Here is a 15,949-nt window from a genome sequence, read left to right as displayed (position 1 = left end):
CCAGGGCAATGCTGTTATTTTTAGAGTTTATTAAAATGCTGCTAAATGTCATGTGCAAGAAAAATGAGAAATTAGCCCATTATCTGAACTTATATTTCACTGTAAAATATATCTTTTATATTTAAAAACAATTGTATTTTATTTTCTTGAAAATACAATATATTGCAGCAATTTTCAACCTTTTTCATCTCATGGCACACAAACTAATTACTAATATTCTGCAGCACACCAAAAAAAAATACATTTTTTGCCTATCTGACAAAAAAAGTTAGGTATAATTTTGATTCATTCACACCAGATGGCTATTGTGTTGGCTGTTGTCATTTTTTTATTTGACAATCTAAGGCAGTGGTTTTCAATCACTGGTCTGTGGATTTGTGTTTGTCCATGAAAGAGTTAACCACCCTGATTTGTATGAGGATTATAGAGTCTATAATCATTGGGTCTATAATCTCCATATGACATCAGGTGGTTAACTCTTTTGTGGATAGGCACGAAACTTCTGGTGGACTGACACCAGTCCACAGAGCAGTGGTTGAAAACCACTGATCTACAGGAAAAGCGGTCAAACAGTGTGTGTTCTAAAAATTATTGTGCACGCTGGTTGAAATTTGCTGGTATATAGAATTGAGTTGTTCTAGAAGTTTTATGAGGGTTGTAAAAGTGCTCTACTTTCTGTGTGTGGGCCCTCATAGTAAAAGTCCTGTGTCGCAGCTCCTGGCAGCACCTCACTTCTGTCTCACTCTCATCACTCTGTCTTGTACAGGATGCTGGCAGCCAGCAGATTGGGTTTCTGCTGGGCAGCTGTGGCGTCACCCTGGCCCTGACCACAGACGCTTGTCAGAAAGGCCTGCCCAAGGCACAGACCGGAGAGGTGGCAACTTTCAAAGGTGGGCCCTAAGGGCAAGGGGACTCAGCATTCTGTGCCAAACTCGTATCTTCTGGTACTTTTCCAACAGTTTTACTTAACAGAGATTGAAGAGTTTTCAGTAAAAAGAAAGTCTTTGAGCCTTGGTGAATCTCGCTTCTCAGCTGGTTCAGGGTCCAGATCACGGCTGTTTAATGAGTTGAGGAAGAATTAAATGAGACTAAGACATGTCTCCTTGGCGCTTAGGAGCTAGTGTTGCCTGTTCAGTGGCTAGGCTCTGAATGTGGGAGCAGAGACCCTCTGATGCTTGTACCATGTCCCTTGGCTATACCCTCACAGGTTGGCACCCCCTCACCTGGCTGGTGATCGACGGGAAGCATCTGACTAAACCGCCCAAGGACTGGCACCCATTGGCCCTGGATGAAGGAGCCAGGACCGCCTACATTGAGGTGATGACCTCTTCTAACCCAGACTGCCCTAAAGTAGGCCTGCAGGTTAGGTCTTGTTTTCACATGAGTATAGCTGTTGATGTTTTAGTTCTCAGGCTAAAACTTATGTTTTATTTTCACCCCAGTCAAGTGTCACTTGGAAACTTCCTCAGATTCTTTCAGTTTCACTCTTAACTAATCTCCCCTCACTGGCTCCCCTAGAGACGTGGATGGTTATGAGGGAGCCTGCCTGCACTGTTGCCCTTAGCACTTGTCCAGGATAAGTTGTTACTTCATCTGAGGGTGTTACCTCAAGGGTCAGGGAATGAAGGAGAGATGGCCGACAGCTGCTTCTCCCTAAAATCCACCAGCCAATAAATAAATAAACTAATTAAATAAAATCCATCAGCCTCCATTCTCTCTGCCGTGGCCTCAAAAAACATTACATAGTGGATTTTTTTTCTTGAAATCTTTCAGTATAAAACCAGCAAAGAAGGCAGCACAGTGGGGATCACAGTGTCCCACGCATCCCTGCTGGCTCAGTGCCGGGCTCTGACGCAGGCGTGTGGCTACTCGGAAGGTAAGGACGTGTCAAGTGGCTTTTCCAGCTGGGCACAAGGCACCTGGGAACTGTTGGTGCAGGTGTCAGAACCAGCCCTGCACAGGATCTGCCCTCTAATCCAGGTTGTTCTGGGTGCCCGCATGCTTGGGCTCTGCTTACACTGGCTGATTGGGCCCTTTTCAATAAACTCATGTGTATGTTGGTTTTATGGAGTGTGCTGTCCATATCACACTAGTTTGTGAATGTCCAGTGGGATGGTTCAACCTGCAGCAGAGCTGAGGGGAAGTACATTTTACATTTAAAAAGAAATGGAAAACCATCTTATTGGGACACTTTTCTATTGCTGTTCTATATGCCTGTGGTTTAGGATTTGGGCTTAAGCTGTCCTGCATGTCATTATACAGATGAAATCTGATGGTCATAGGTTGTCTCTTTGTAGTGTCCCTTGAACTGTACATATTTAACTTAGAGAACCATTATTTCAAAAATTATTAGAAATGTGTACATGGTGATTTTCTTTGCATTACAATACTTGAACAGAACTAAAAAGTATATTGAGGGGTGTGTTTAAATATCTAACATACGGTGTTTAAATGCAAGAAGTAAAAAAATAGAAAATAAAAATAAATGCAAGGAGTACTGGAGGGCACAGTTAAAAACTTCAGTAGAGATTTGGAAGAGGATTTTAGATATGTTCAAAGGCCTGAATAATTTTAAAAAAATTAGATTTATCAATCAAGCTCCATGGTTTTCTTCTTCAGACCCAGTGCTGACCTTACATATGTCACCTATAATTGGCTTCTGAGCTTATTGGGGAGCTTGTACAGCATGTTTATTCAGAACACAGCAGTGACCTGGCACACAAACCCAGCTCCCCATATCACCAGGGGTGTTTCTCCTGTGGGGCCCATTAGGGCTTGCTGTGGCCCTTGGGGAGGTACTAGATTTGCTTATAGCTGTAGGCTCTGTCCCCTGCTCAGTGTGAGGTCTGGAACCAGGTCCTTCAGAGGATATGGTCAGGTACACTGAGTACAAGGCTATGCTGGGAAGCCTGGGGAGTCCTATTTGCTTCTGCTCCCTGATACCTACCAGTCATACCCTTTGGAAGAGAAAAATGGGCACGAAAGAATGAGCTCCTTTTTGAAGGAAGTGACACGAGCAGCATGTGGCATTTCCAGAAGATGCAGGATAATGGTCTTAGATGTGAGAAATAGAGGAGTTGGATGTAAAGTTAAGAAGTAAGAGCATCCATGACAACTATCACCCACAGTCTGACGGAAACGTGTGACAGACTCACTCAGCCTCTTAACAAGAGACTATTCCTTTGTTTTCAGATTGGTGATCAGCATAGTTCTCTGTTGTAATCCAAAATTGTATGACCTACTTTTATGTTTTTTCAGTAGTTTGAATAGATAACCAAAATTGTTAGTTAGTGCATGGTATTTGTAAATGCTGTATGTTTCCTAAAACTCTTATATGTTGATGATGTGCTCTTCTCAGTTTTTCTAAAAGTGCACGTGACTGGTGAAGTGGTTCATTCAGCAATTTAACCATCTTTTTCCACTTTCAGCTGAAACACTAACAAATGTGCTGGATTTCAAAAGGGATGCTGGTCTATGGCATGGAGTGTTGACAGTGAGTGTTGACGCTAAACGATTTAATTGTAACGAGATATTTCTTAATGCTTCATATCAATACATGTTACCAAACCCTACTTTTTTTTTTTTTTTTTTTCTTATTTTCTGAAGCTGGAAACGGGGAGAGACAGTCAGACAGACTCCCGCATGAGCCCGACCGGGATCCACCCGGCACGCCCACCAGGGGCGACGCTCTGCCCACCCGGGGACGATGCTCTGCCCCTCCGGGGCGTCGCTCTGTTGCGACCAGAGCCACTCCAGCGCCTGGGGCAGAGGCCAAGGAGCCATCCCCAGCGCCCGGGCCATCTTTGCTCTAATGGAGCCTCGCTGCAGGAGGGGAAGAGAGAGACAGAGAGAAAGGAGAGGGGGAGGGGTGGAGAAGCAGATGGGCGCTTCTCCTGTGTGCCCTGGCCGGGAATCGAACCGGGGACTTTTGCACACCAGGCCGACGCTCTACCACTGAGCCAACCGGCCAGGGCTCCAAACCCTACTTTTTTGGTGATATAATTAATCCATAGTCCTGCTGATTCATCTAACATGTCTGAACTGAAATAGTGTTGTGAGCACTGGTGTTGTCTTGGCCAGTTGGGCGTGGTTTGGTGCTGTGTGGTCTGGGTGCAGAGTGAGGCCTGCCTGAGCACCTGTGTCTTTCACAGAGCGTCATGAACAAAATGCATGTGATCAGCATCCCGTATGCGCTGATGAAGGTGAATCCACTTTCCTGGATTCAGAAAGTGTGTTTGTATAAAGGTAAAGGAATTAGCATCATTGTGCGATTCATCCTTCATTAAAGAGGTTTCTTTGAACTAATTTTTAGTGATTTAGAAAAAAATAAGAACATGGAGAACTACAGATGTGAGCTAAGGAGCCCTGATGGCCAGCATGAGTCATGACCAGGTCTTAGACTTGTCTTTTGTGGTCCTAAGTTGTCATCAGTGCTGGTCCTAACTTGCTGGTGCTGGCTTCAGACTGTTTCAACCTGTGAATGCAAGGCCTAGCCACCCTGAGCAGAGAACTGTTTCATGAGAACTCTTTTCTGCAAAGGCTCCTAATTTTATTTTCTTGAAATTTTCCTTGCAATCACATCAATTCTTAGTATTTGAAATTATTTTAATTTGAAGTTAGGGCTTTTCAAACCACCAGCAACAAAACTGTTAATTTAGACAAAGCCATCCACAAGCGATGAGTCTGCCAGTGGGGGTTTGACCCCACTCCACCTTAGTCAGTCACCCCTGCAGTCCAGGCATCTCTGGCTTTGCTCTGGCAGAGCATGAGGGCACCTCCACTAAACCCGAGCCTGGTCTTCGGGTCTCTGTTCATGCTGACTCTTCCTGGATACCCTGTTTATTTGTTTACTTGTGCTAACAGTACTGCCAGTTATGGCGTATGGACGTGGGACATGTGCTCTAACAAGGTGTCTCCAGGACAGCCTCGAGGGGGTAGCCATTGCTGTTAATCCTGTTGTACTGAGGAAAATGGAAGCCTGGCGCAGGGATGGGCGGGTGCTGCCCACTAGCATGGCCAGACTGAGGTCTGAGTTCGTCTGTTCACATCCCTCACATCCCTGAAACTTCTGTTGGCCACACAGCTGTGGGTGTTAGTAGCTCGGTAAGGGTTGGATGAGGCAGAAGAAGCAGATGTGGAAAGAGCAAGATAGAGCTTCTGAGAGAAAATCAAAGTTGAAAATGGACCTGAGTTTATAGTATCTAAACTAGATCTCAAAGTTGATTTTAAGTAAAATGAGTTAAACTACAAATGAGACATGGCTACAGAGAACATGTGGCCTGAAATACAGGGTGCATGTCTGTATTCCTACGTGTGCACCACACCTGGCGGCAAGCACTGTATGTGGGTCTGTGTGAAGCGGGGGTGCCACTTTCACAGCTGTGTCCTCCTGCAGCCCAGACCGCACTAGTGAAGTCCCGTGACATGCACTGGTCTCTCTTGGCTCAGCGAGGTCAGCGGGATGTCAACCTCAGCTCACTGCGCATGCTGATTGTGGCCGACGGCGCTAACCCATGTGAGTAAGCCACTGACCAAGGCTAGGCCCGTGGTGTGAAAGTGAGTATCTTGTCATTATCTTTAATGTGTCACCTCTTGGTATATATCACGCATGTTTTTTTGCCTCTAAATTTGAAGGCGATTGTAATGCAGTTGAGAGAAGGTCCAGGCCTCAGAGAATCATCTTTCTTAAGCATTGACCAGAACATAGATATGGATTGGGAGCCTCATGAAGCCCTGCCTTTTGGCTGTGTGGCACTCTCCCACTCACACAAGGGTTCAGCCACCCCACGTCTCCTGGTGCAAGCTCTCCTAGCGTGCTGCTGTGCACCCCACATCTGTGGGGCCTGAGTGTGGCTGCTTGTTGGGGGCCATTCAGGACCTGCTACAGGACATCTTCTGGGGAGCCTTAGTGTACTTGTGGGGATTACTGTGCATCACAGAGCCAATGAGCAGAGTCTGGCTTGCCCAGTGTGACCCTAACATCCCTGAGTGCCTGTGCTCCTGGGTACATCTTTGCTCGGAGTCTGCCTCACCTAGCACCCCAAAGCCTCTCATTTTCTCTATCTACACCTGAGCCCAGTAGGGTCTCTACATCCTGCTTCCAAAATACCTGGGTGATGCTCACTTCTCTGCTTCTCCATCTACCAGGCTGCTTGCTCACTTGAGATCAAGTGGCCAAGTCATCATACAACACTCCCCTATAGTGCCTCTGCTCTTCCCCCACCTCCATCTCCTTTATACCAGCCCCCATCAGGAAGTATCTCCAAAGCAAGTGCCCCCTGCACACTCTGCAGACATCAGGGCCCTGCCATTCCTCATATCAGTTCCCTAGAATACAGTGACTGATCTAGATTGCTTTGTTTGTCCTTTGCTGTCTCCCAGTATCCAGCATGAGATTTCATGCAAGGGTACCTGAAAATAGGTCCCTTCCTTTTCTTGGTCCTTGATGTGGCAGAGGGCTGGAAGGTGGTGGTACAGCCTTGGGGTTCTCTGCAGGCAGCGCCCAGCCTCCTGGGAACTGAGTTTTCATGGTGGTGACACTCCAGACTGGGGCTGGGGCAATACCAGGGGACAGAGTATAGGTTGCCTTGCCAGGATAGGTGTGATAAGTTCACTGGGCAAGCACTTCTAGGAGCAGGGTGCCCATATGCACCTGGAGCCTTATGCTGTGGAAAATTTGGCTCCATAAACATGCCTCAGTCACCTCCCACTCTGCAGACCTTTGAGATGGCATGGAACAGGAGGCAGGGCTGGCCATGAGTTTGACTTCAGAACCGACACAGAGGTTTAAAGTAGGTTTTCTGTGAGAAGTTTCCAGCTGCTGTTGATTTGAAAGGCATCATTTTTCCATGGAAACAACCCCACCTCCTCCCCAAGAGGCTTTCGCTTTCTTGTGTTATGACAGCATCTTACATTAAGGCGGTTTAAACGTGAATTGGACAGAAAGCCAGTGCAGGCAATCTCCAGGCTTGTTGCCACAGTGTTTGTTCCTCAGAGCTTATTTGCCCAAGTGTGTTGGCGGTGAGCCTTGCCCATCAGCTTTGCAGTTTCTCTCATGTCCCACTGTTTCACACAGGGTCTATATCCTCCTGTGATGCCTTCCTCAACGTCTTCCAGTCCAGAGGCCTGAAGCCAGAGGTCATCTGTCCTTGTGCTAGTTCTCCTGAGGCACTAACAGTTGCCATCCGCAGGTAAATTAGTTACTTGTTGTGCTTGTTAAGACTTAATTCTTACTCTTACTGCTGCATTACCTGTGGTACCAATAGCCATCATGAAGCAGTGCACCATCGTGTACCAGTTTCCCAAGCTGTTTGCATAGTAATGGGTGCCCCAGCATCATTCCAGTGCAGAGGTGTGCCCATGGTCCACTTTTCCTATCTTGGTCATCTCTCACCTGCCATGTGGCTCTTGTCCACAGCTGTCCCAGTGCCATCTGGCATAAAGGGCAGTGTGCTTACAGTTGGGGGCATCTTTAGCTTAATTATTAGGAGATTAGTCTCAGCTGTGGTCTGCATTATTCATGTTTGTATGTCCATAAATAGTGTGTGCTTTTATGTGCAAGCATTAAGTAATCCTAAAATGTTAACACCTTAGCATTAAAAATAACATCTTTATCCTTTACAAACCATCAAGCATCCTTTATTCCTTTTGTTCTATGGTAATTTCTTTTGCTTGTCAGTATTTTTTCTTAGTGGGAAAAACACTGCACTTTGTTTCTCAGTGTTACATTTACCAATGCTGCATAACCAATTACTCCCAAACTTGGCAATTTAGAATAGCAGCAGTCAGTCAGTTATTACCTCTCCTGCTTTCTACAGTTGGGACTTTGGTGCTGCCTTGCAGCTGGGTGCTCTTTGGTCTGGACCAGGATTAGGGGGGTGCTGAAGACATGGCTTCCTCTGTGTAGTCTCGGGGCCTCTCCTGCTGGTCTCTGGAGCAGGCTGCTCTGGGCTTCCTCCCATCGTGTCATTTTGCTTACCTGTCTGCCCAAGGCTCCCAGTGAGTCTCCCAAGACGAGGGAGTGGAAGCTGAATTACCTTTTATGTTCTCCCTTTAAAGTCACTTAGCATAACTTCCACCATCCTCATAGGCCCGTCAGATGAAGGGAGGAGCATTCAGATCTCACTGCAGAAGAGAGTGTAGGGTGGAGAGGTGGTGCCACCTTTAGGAATGCAGTCTGCAGCCAGTGTCCTCACAGTGTGATGTAGAGCAGGGGTTGGGGTGCAGCATCGTCCTGCAGGCAAGGGGGCCCACAGGTCCCATCTCCCAAGGACTCTACCCTTTGTCAGTTAATCTAGCTTTGTTTTCTAGGCCACCCGATCTGGGAGGACCTCCTCCAAGAAAAGCTGTGCTGTCAATGAATGGCCTTAGTTATGGTGTGATCAGAGTTGATACTGAAGAAAAGTTGTCAGTCCTTACTGTTCAGGACGTTGGTCAGGCGATGCCTGGAGGTAAGGGATGCACCTGGAGTGTTCTGTCCTGTGATTGAGTTACATGACAGAGTTATACCAGCCCTAAGCCTTGTAGGAGTGATCTAAAAGCACACAAGTAAAAGATTTCTTAAAAGGGTTTTTTCATGTAAGTTAGGATTTTAATTTCTGACTTTTTTTTTTTCAGTTTTTTTGCTTCTTTTTGTATTAAGTTTAAAGTTGAGCTAAAATACAGGAATGTGTTTATGGCCTATGAACCTGACTTCTAGTTCTAGTATGTGGGGTAATGATGACAGCAACTCACACTGCTGCCAGGCACAGCCTTCATTTCATACTTCACACATGTTGAAGCAAACCTCATGGTGCCCATGATTCTGAATAACTTGGTAATTAGATTATCTCAGTAAGTCATGAAAGTATGTGTATGTTAGGAGTATGACCTTAAATTAAGGTTCACAGAGATTCCTGTGGGTTCCAGAAAGGCCACGTGAGCCATCCTGCTCCTGTGCATCAGGCCTCATGGGCCTGACCATCTAATGAGCTATCGGAGGATTCCCTGCCATCCCTGTGGCAGTGCAGTGAGGAGAAAGTGATGGAGCTGTCTCCCTGCAGTTCTACAGGCCAGGCCACATGGAGTGATGCTGGTGCAAAGTTCCACTTGGAAAATTAAGAGCAGAGCTAGGCCCAGGAGGCTCTTGGTGACAGTTGTGAGTGGGGGAACACTCTGTTTATGCTTTTCTGAGGTCACCTCTCATTGTAGCAACCCCACAGCTGCTCCAGTTCCCCTTCTCTCCATCCCGGGTCGTCTGCGGTTCCTGGGCAGCTGTCCTGACCTGACCCACCCTGGTGACTTCTAGAGGCAGGTTCCCATCTCTCAGTGCGGCTGTGTCTGTGTGCGAGGTAGCAGGGTCTGCAGGCTGCCCCCACAGGTGGCCTGTGCATAGGCTGTGACCATGTGGGCACGGTCAGGTGCTCTAGGGGTCAGGCCAACAGCAGGAATGTCTGACCCTCCAGGTGTAGAGAACTTGGGACACTTAGAACAAGACTGGAAGTTCAAACTTTATTTCTAGTTATACTTGAGCAAATGAAATGTATTTTTTCTATAGCTTTACCATAAATATGACTTCATTGGTCTTAGAGTAACTTGAACATGAGGAGGAAACATTTTACAAATAGCAAAGATGAAGAGTCTTACATATTTTTTTTAGTTATGAGGAGAGCACAGTAACTCTTTAAAGCAGTGGTTCTCAACCTGTGGGTCGCGACCCCAGGAGGGGTCGAACGACCAAAACACAGGGGTCGCCTAAAGCCATCGTAAAATACATATTTCCAATGGCTTTAGCCGCTGAGAAGCCGCGCTACCGTCTGCAGCAGCGCTATTCAGCTTGAACGCACGCCTTTATGGACGTGTGTTCCAAACTGAATGCCTGAGGTCATGCACAGACATGATTGCATCATCCGTCTGGGGCCTAAGGGGCGGGGGAAGGGGGGGGGGGACACGCTCCACAGTCCATAGCAGCGCGGCTGCTCGTCCATAGCAGCACATTAGGTGTGTCCGGCGCTTGCTGACGTCATCAGTGGGCGGGTACAGCAAGCGCCGGAGGACAGAAGCCTAGGAGGTGGAGAGGCAAGAGGTGGAGAGGCAAGAGAGCCTGCTTGCTGGTGTAAAAAAGGTTAATAATGTAAAAACAGTATACACACCATACACACACTACTGTGTAAGTGAAAGGTGCTTTGTGTGTAATCATTACACAGTACACAAAGCAGCTTACACTTACACAAAGCACCATACATTTACACAGTGTGAACTACATCGGTCTTATACTATAAGAGACCACTATAAGATGTAGTTCACACTGTTCCCCAAAGTATAATTATCTCCCATATCTCCTACTATTTTCCCGTATTCTGAATGAGGAAACTGCTGAAATCAGCGGTTTCCAGCATTGAATCCGCCTCCTATTGATTTCATTGGGAGTGTGGTGGATTTTGTGGAAGAGAGCTCCCGACAATCTCAGGTTACCACACAATCCTCCGCAGCCTCCTTTTGATTTCAATAAGAGGCGGAGAAATGACAGTTTCCGACACATTTCTTCCTCTCCTATTCAAGTCAATGGGAGGCCGTAGCAGGTTCCGCTCAAATATAGAGTATGTTGCTTAATTTTTTTCACGCTAGGACTTTTCCTAGAGCAGAAAAATTCCAAAGGTGGAATCCGCCACCCCCAATAGACTGAAAGAGGCCTCACACTGAGGAATCTGCTGTGCGAATTCTGCAGTGTAAAAGATCTGCCTCCTATAGAAGTCTATTGGTGGCTCTAGGAAAAGTTCTAGCTTGGAAAAAATTAAGCAACATGCTCTATATTTGAGCGGAGTCTGCTGCAGCCTCCCATTGACTTGAATAGGAGAAGAAGAAATGTGTCGGAACTGCATTTCTACCATACAGGTGATCTCTCTTCTGCGGAATCCATGGATCTCCCATTGAAGTAAATGAGATGTGGATTCCACTGCAGAAACTGCTGCTTTATAGTGTGAAAGAGCCCTGAAAGATACCATGCTGTGCAGAAACTGCAGTGTATCCTGTGATATAGTTCACACTGTTCTATATAGAAAACTTGCCACTAATCTGGAAAAAACAGATCCATTAGTTAAGCAACTATTTACGGAATGGTAGCCCCAATACACTAGGTAAGGAGGTCCATTAGTAATAAATATTTCTCAATATATAATTAAATATTGTTTTTGTGATTAATCACTATTTAAATTATGTTTGATTTGTAGCAATGAGAATACATAATGCATATCAGATATTTACATTCCAAATCATAACTGTAGCAAAATTACAGTTATGAAGTAGCCACCAAAATTATTTTTTGGTTTGGGATCACTGCAACATGAGGAACTGTATTGCGGGGTCACGGCATTAGAAAGGTTGAGAACCACTGCTTTAAAGGATCTGTGAAATACGGTCTTGGTGATTATTCTGAATGAAAAAATAAGGGACTTTCATAGTAATGTTTCTTTTTTACTAGAAAGGAACAGGCAAGGTCCCCAGTGAGAGGGGCAGGCAGCAGGCAGGAGCATCAGGTAGCAGTACTGCTCAGTGAAAACAGAACAGGGGTGATCGAGCTATGGGAGAGTCCACACCAAGGCCTGTGTGACAGGAAGGGCCCTGGTACCAGTGGGGTCTGCCAGGCTCTCAGGCAGGAGCTGGTCTCAGAGCAAGCCTGTGAAGTGGTGCTTGTTGGCATCCAGGTTAGCCAACATCTCATCTGGGTGCAGGGGAATCACACAGACCCTGCATGTCTGCTTATTACAGGAGGATGCACTGAACTGCAGCATCAGCTCACCCTGGTGTGTACCCATATAAAGACACGAGCAAACGGAGTGTATATGATACGTGTCAGAAAGCTGGTTATAAGAACGTACTACACATGTAATGTTTTGTTTCCGTAACTGCAGGCATGTATAGGTCAGTATGGATGATCCACTTCAATGTATTTATGCTTTTGAGGTTTTTTCCTTCTGTTTTTAGCTAATGTATGTGTTGTGAAGGTAGACGGTGTCCCATATCTTTGTAAAACTGATGAGGTTGGAGAAATATGTGTTGAGTCCAGTGCTACAGGCACAGCATACTACGGACTACTTGGGATCACAAAGAACATCTTTGAGGTTTGTACTTTATGTTGAAATTTAGTCCCGAGAACATCCATGGGGCACAGTGGTGGTAGGCCAGCCTCCTTACCGTCTGCTTTGCTGGGTTAGCTCTAACTTAGGGTGCCCTTGCAGCCCAGGCAGGAGTTGAGGTTGCCCAGGCAAGCCAGTGCATTCTGTGTTGGAGTTACTGGGGTGTCAGGAAAGCCCCGGGAGTTTCCACTCTTCCAGACAGGCATGGGGAGCATGGAGGTGAAGGGCTAAAGTAGGAACACAGGCCCGTGGGGACCACACTGTGTGCAGGGGCCCAAGAAGGGTCTCGTCAGCCAGTAGAGACTCTGGCCCTGGGGTAACCCCTTGTTCTCTGGACAAATGGTGATGGCCCCACCTGAGAAATCATGCCCTGGCTGCCAGGCAGTGCAAATGCCAAGCTCTCCCACCTGCCTGCGGAGTCCTGGCAAGTTGGTTGGTTATCTGTGGACCACAGCCTGACTGTCCCCCTCTGTCCTCTGTGCAGACTGTCCCACTCACTGCGGAAGGAGCACCGGTCTCAGACAGACCATTCACTAGGACTGGGCTGCTAGGCTTCATCGGCCCTGTGAGTAGTCCTGCCACCCGACCTGGGTCCCCCACCGTCTTACCACTCAGGAGGGGATGCTGCCAGCATATAGTGGGCATCTAGAGGCCAGGATACTGTGCCATACCCCACAGTGCTCACCACAGAGTACTGTCAGCCCAAAATATCACTGATGCCGAGTTTGGGAACCCTGCTTATAGTCCTATAGCACTCAGAGTCCTGTACATACTTCATCCAACCCTTCTTGTGCCAACTCCTTCCCTAGTTGCCCTTTATCCCCCACCTGAGCCCACCAGGCTATAGGGCCCCTCATCCCCCAGTTGCCCCACCCAGGTTTCAGCTTTCACCATGTGTGGGACCTTGGTTTTCATGTGCTGTCAGCTCCCGTAGCAGGGCCTGAACCACATGGTCTCTGAATCTTCATCGGCTTCTTTGCTTTCAGGATAACCTGGTCTTCGTTGTGGGCAAGCTGGATGGGCTTATGGTGGTCGGAGTTCGCAGACACAACGCAGACGACATTGTGGCCACTGCACTGGCCGTGGAGCCCATGAAGTTTGTCTACAGAGGCAGGTGATGCACTGTGGGTCCCTGTGCTATGGCTTTAGGTCCTTTCTCCACCTAAGTTTGGCAAAGTCTGTTTGCAGTGGAAGGAAAGCCCAGTGATTTGAACAAACAATCTAAAAATTCCTGTTCTTCAGAGAAACCTCACAAAGAAAAGGGTAGTACTTGCAGCAAGGACTGCAGAGTTAGTATCCTTGCTGTCCCCAGAGCTTATGCGATCCTTCATAATGATGTGATCTGGATGTATAACTGGGCACAGGACTGGCACCACACCACAGAGGGAACCATGTGCGTGACCTCATAGTTGCAGATTGGGACACTTGGAACCATGTTCTCTGCAGCTAGAAGAGGCCGGTTTATTTTCTCCTCAGCTTTAGCGAGACATACAGAGACCCTGCCTTGCTCCTGGGATGGCATTAGTCTGAGTTTATGAATGTGTTAAGCATGAACTTTAAAGATTCTCATGTTCACTGAACAAATAAAATGACCTCTGGCCTAGGCCCCAGTGGCTGGGGACAAGAAGGGGAAACCCTGCCCAGCTCCCAAGCAATGTGTCTTGGGGGAAGCAACACCTTCTAGTTGGTCCACTCAGCTGGCTGAAATTTTATATTTTATTCTTCTCAGGAAGTGCTTACTCAAACCAAGGTGCTTATGAGCCTGGCCAGATCCCGCCTTGAATATACCTTAAAAAAATCATCAGGGAATTTTGCCAAATGGTGGGTCAGCATGGGTTGCTGGCCGTCCCCCAGGAAAGGATGATGCACATGGGATAAACACACAGAAGAGACCAGCAGGGCAGTCCTGTGGGTGCTTAGAGCCTTGGGCATCCCATGACTTCACTGCTGGTCCTCACAGTAGAAACTGAGGACAGCGCTGGTACAGGTGTTCCGGGGTAAAGTCAGGGCAGCCCATACCTCTTCTGGGTGAATTACAGAGGCTGCCTCCTTGCATGGCCACCAGAACCGGATGGTACCTAGAGGTAAAGGCCCTGTACTGAGCAGGTATCTGATGAGGTGATACCACCCTGGGTGACAGGCTGGGGTGTGGGATGATTGCTCTACAAGTGGACAGTAAAGCCTGTGTTTCCCCACCAGGGAAGAGCTTAAGGACCACATCGTCTTGAAATAGAATTGCAGGTGATTTTGTATGTGCTACTGGCATATTAGTAACATGAAATGAGATCAAGAAACCATAACAGTTGTTTATACAAAGAGCACAATAGATGGAATAAATAGTAGAATAGATACAGCTAGAGAAAGAATTGATAAGCTAGAAAGTCAGATTAAGGAACTACTCAAGTTTAAGAAAATAGAAAATTTTAAATAAAAATTAAGAGAGATGGGGAGAAAGGAAGAAGGGCTGGCAATCTAGGTATCAGACTTGGGAGAGAAGGAGAGAGTGTCTGTAAAGTGGGAGGCTGGAGTTCTTTTAACTCAAAAAGGGTCCACACAGTGGATTTGGCTAGCCTCTCAACACGGGACCAGGCAGAGTATATCAGACCTCTCAGTACTGGGGCTTGTTCAAGAGGAATACAGTACAGTAATGTTTTAAAGTTTTTAAAAGGAACTTTTAATCTCGATCTTGTATTTATCCAAATTGTCACTTCATTGTGCAACTGGAATAAAAATATGCCTGGGTCTCTTAAGTTTCAGAACACTGGTCACAAAACGATCCTTTTTGTGGCAATACTTTCAGATGAGGGCTAAGAAACAAATTCAGGAAATGGTACAAGGTGTATGAAAGTAAGGAAAATTTAATACTGGGTAAAATTTATTGTATAAAAGTACGTGTGAATATATGTGTGTAAATGCATACCAGCCAAAGGAGAGAATAAGAAGATACTCCATAAAGACTGAGAATTAGAACCTCAGGTGTGTTAGCATGGTAGTTTGATGGGCAGACCAGCTTCTTGTCTTAATATCATCTAAAGCAGGGGTCTCAAACTCACGGCCCGCCGAACAATTTTGTGCGGCCCGCAGACTAATCCAAGTTATTAGTCTGTGGGCCGCACAAAATTGTTCGGCGGGCCGCGAGTTTGAGACCCCTGATCTAAAGTCTAAAAGAAGAAAAAGGCCATACAGAGAAAAGAACATGTTGAAATTCTTAAAGTAAGATGAGAAAAACAAGTCCAGTAAACATGAATCGATTAATTCAGTGAGAGACAGATATTTTTCTTTCTTAATTTAATTTATTGGGGTGACATTTATTCATTTATTCATGCACTCATATGTGTGTGTGTGTGTGTGTGTGTGTGTGTGTGAGAGAGAGAGAGAGAGAGAGAGAGAGAGAGAGAGAGAGAAAGAAAGGGATAGACAGGAAGGGATAGAGATGAAAAGCATCAATTCTCGCTGTGGCACCTTAGTTGTTCATTGATTGCTTTCTCATATGTGCCCTGACCAGGGGCCTCCAGCTGAGCCAGTGATCCCTCACTCAAGCCAGAGACCTTGGGCTTTAAGCCAGTGACATTTGGGCCATGGGACCATGTCTGTAGTCCCATACTCAAGCCAGTGACCTGAGCTCAAGATGGTGAGCCCGTGCTCAAGCCGGATGAGCCTACACTCAAGCCAGTGACTTTGGGGCTTTGGACCTGGGTCCTCAGCATCCCAGGCCAATGCTCTATCCACTGTGCCACCACCTAGTCAGGCGGAGTGACATTGATTTATAAAATTATATAGTTTCAGGTTACAATTCTATAAAACATCATCTGTATATTGTATTGTGTGTTTACTGC

At 46.5% G+C, this 15,949-nt stretch overlaps 1 protein-coding gene across 5 annotated transcripts in view; it reads left to right on the top strand.

Moving 5' to 3' along the window:
• The window catches only part of DIP2A (disco interacting protein 2 homolog A), a 133,434-nt gene that overhangs the window by 93,135 nt on the left and 24,350 nt on the right, over positions 1-15,949 (top strand). For all 5 annotated transcript variants that reach the window (XM_066369955.1, XM_066369954.1, XM_066369953.1 and 2 more), the window contains 11 exons: positions 767-890; positions 1,208-1,317; positions 1,774-1,876; positions 3,429-3,493; positions 4,152-4,245; positions 5,396-5,515; positions 7,076-7,190; positions 8,311-8,450; positions 11,962-12,098; positions 12,598-12,678; positions 13,100-13,227. In XM_066369955.1, coding sequence (XP_066226052.1) covers positions 767-890; positions 1,208-1,317; positions 1,774-1,876; positions 3,429-3,493; positions 4,152-4,245; positions 5,396-5,515; positions 7,076-7,190; positions 8,311-8,450; positions 11,962-12,098; positions 12,598-12,678; positions 13,100-13,227 — 1,217 coding nt within the window. The remainder of the gene's footprint in view (positions 1-766; positions 891-1,207; positions 1,318-1,773; positions 1,877-3,428; positions 3,494-4,151; positions 4,246-5,395; positions 5,516-7,075; positions 7,191-8,310; positions 8,451-11,961; positions 12,099-12,597; positions 12,679-13,099; positions 13,228-15,949) is intronic.

The sequence above is a fragment of the Saccopteryx leptura genome, chromosome 2 (genome assembly GCF_036850995.1).
Source record: "Saccopteryx leptura isolate mSacLep1 chromosome 2, mSacLep1_pri_phased_curated, whole genome shotgun sequence".
NCBI lineage: Eukaryota > Metazoa > Chordata > Mammalia > Chiroptera > Emballonuridae > Saccopteryx > Saccopteryx leptura.
The sequence above is the reverse complement of the archived record's forward strand: the minus strand, read 5'-3'. Positions and strand labels throughout refer to the sequence as shown.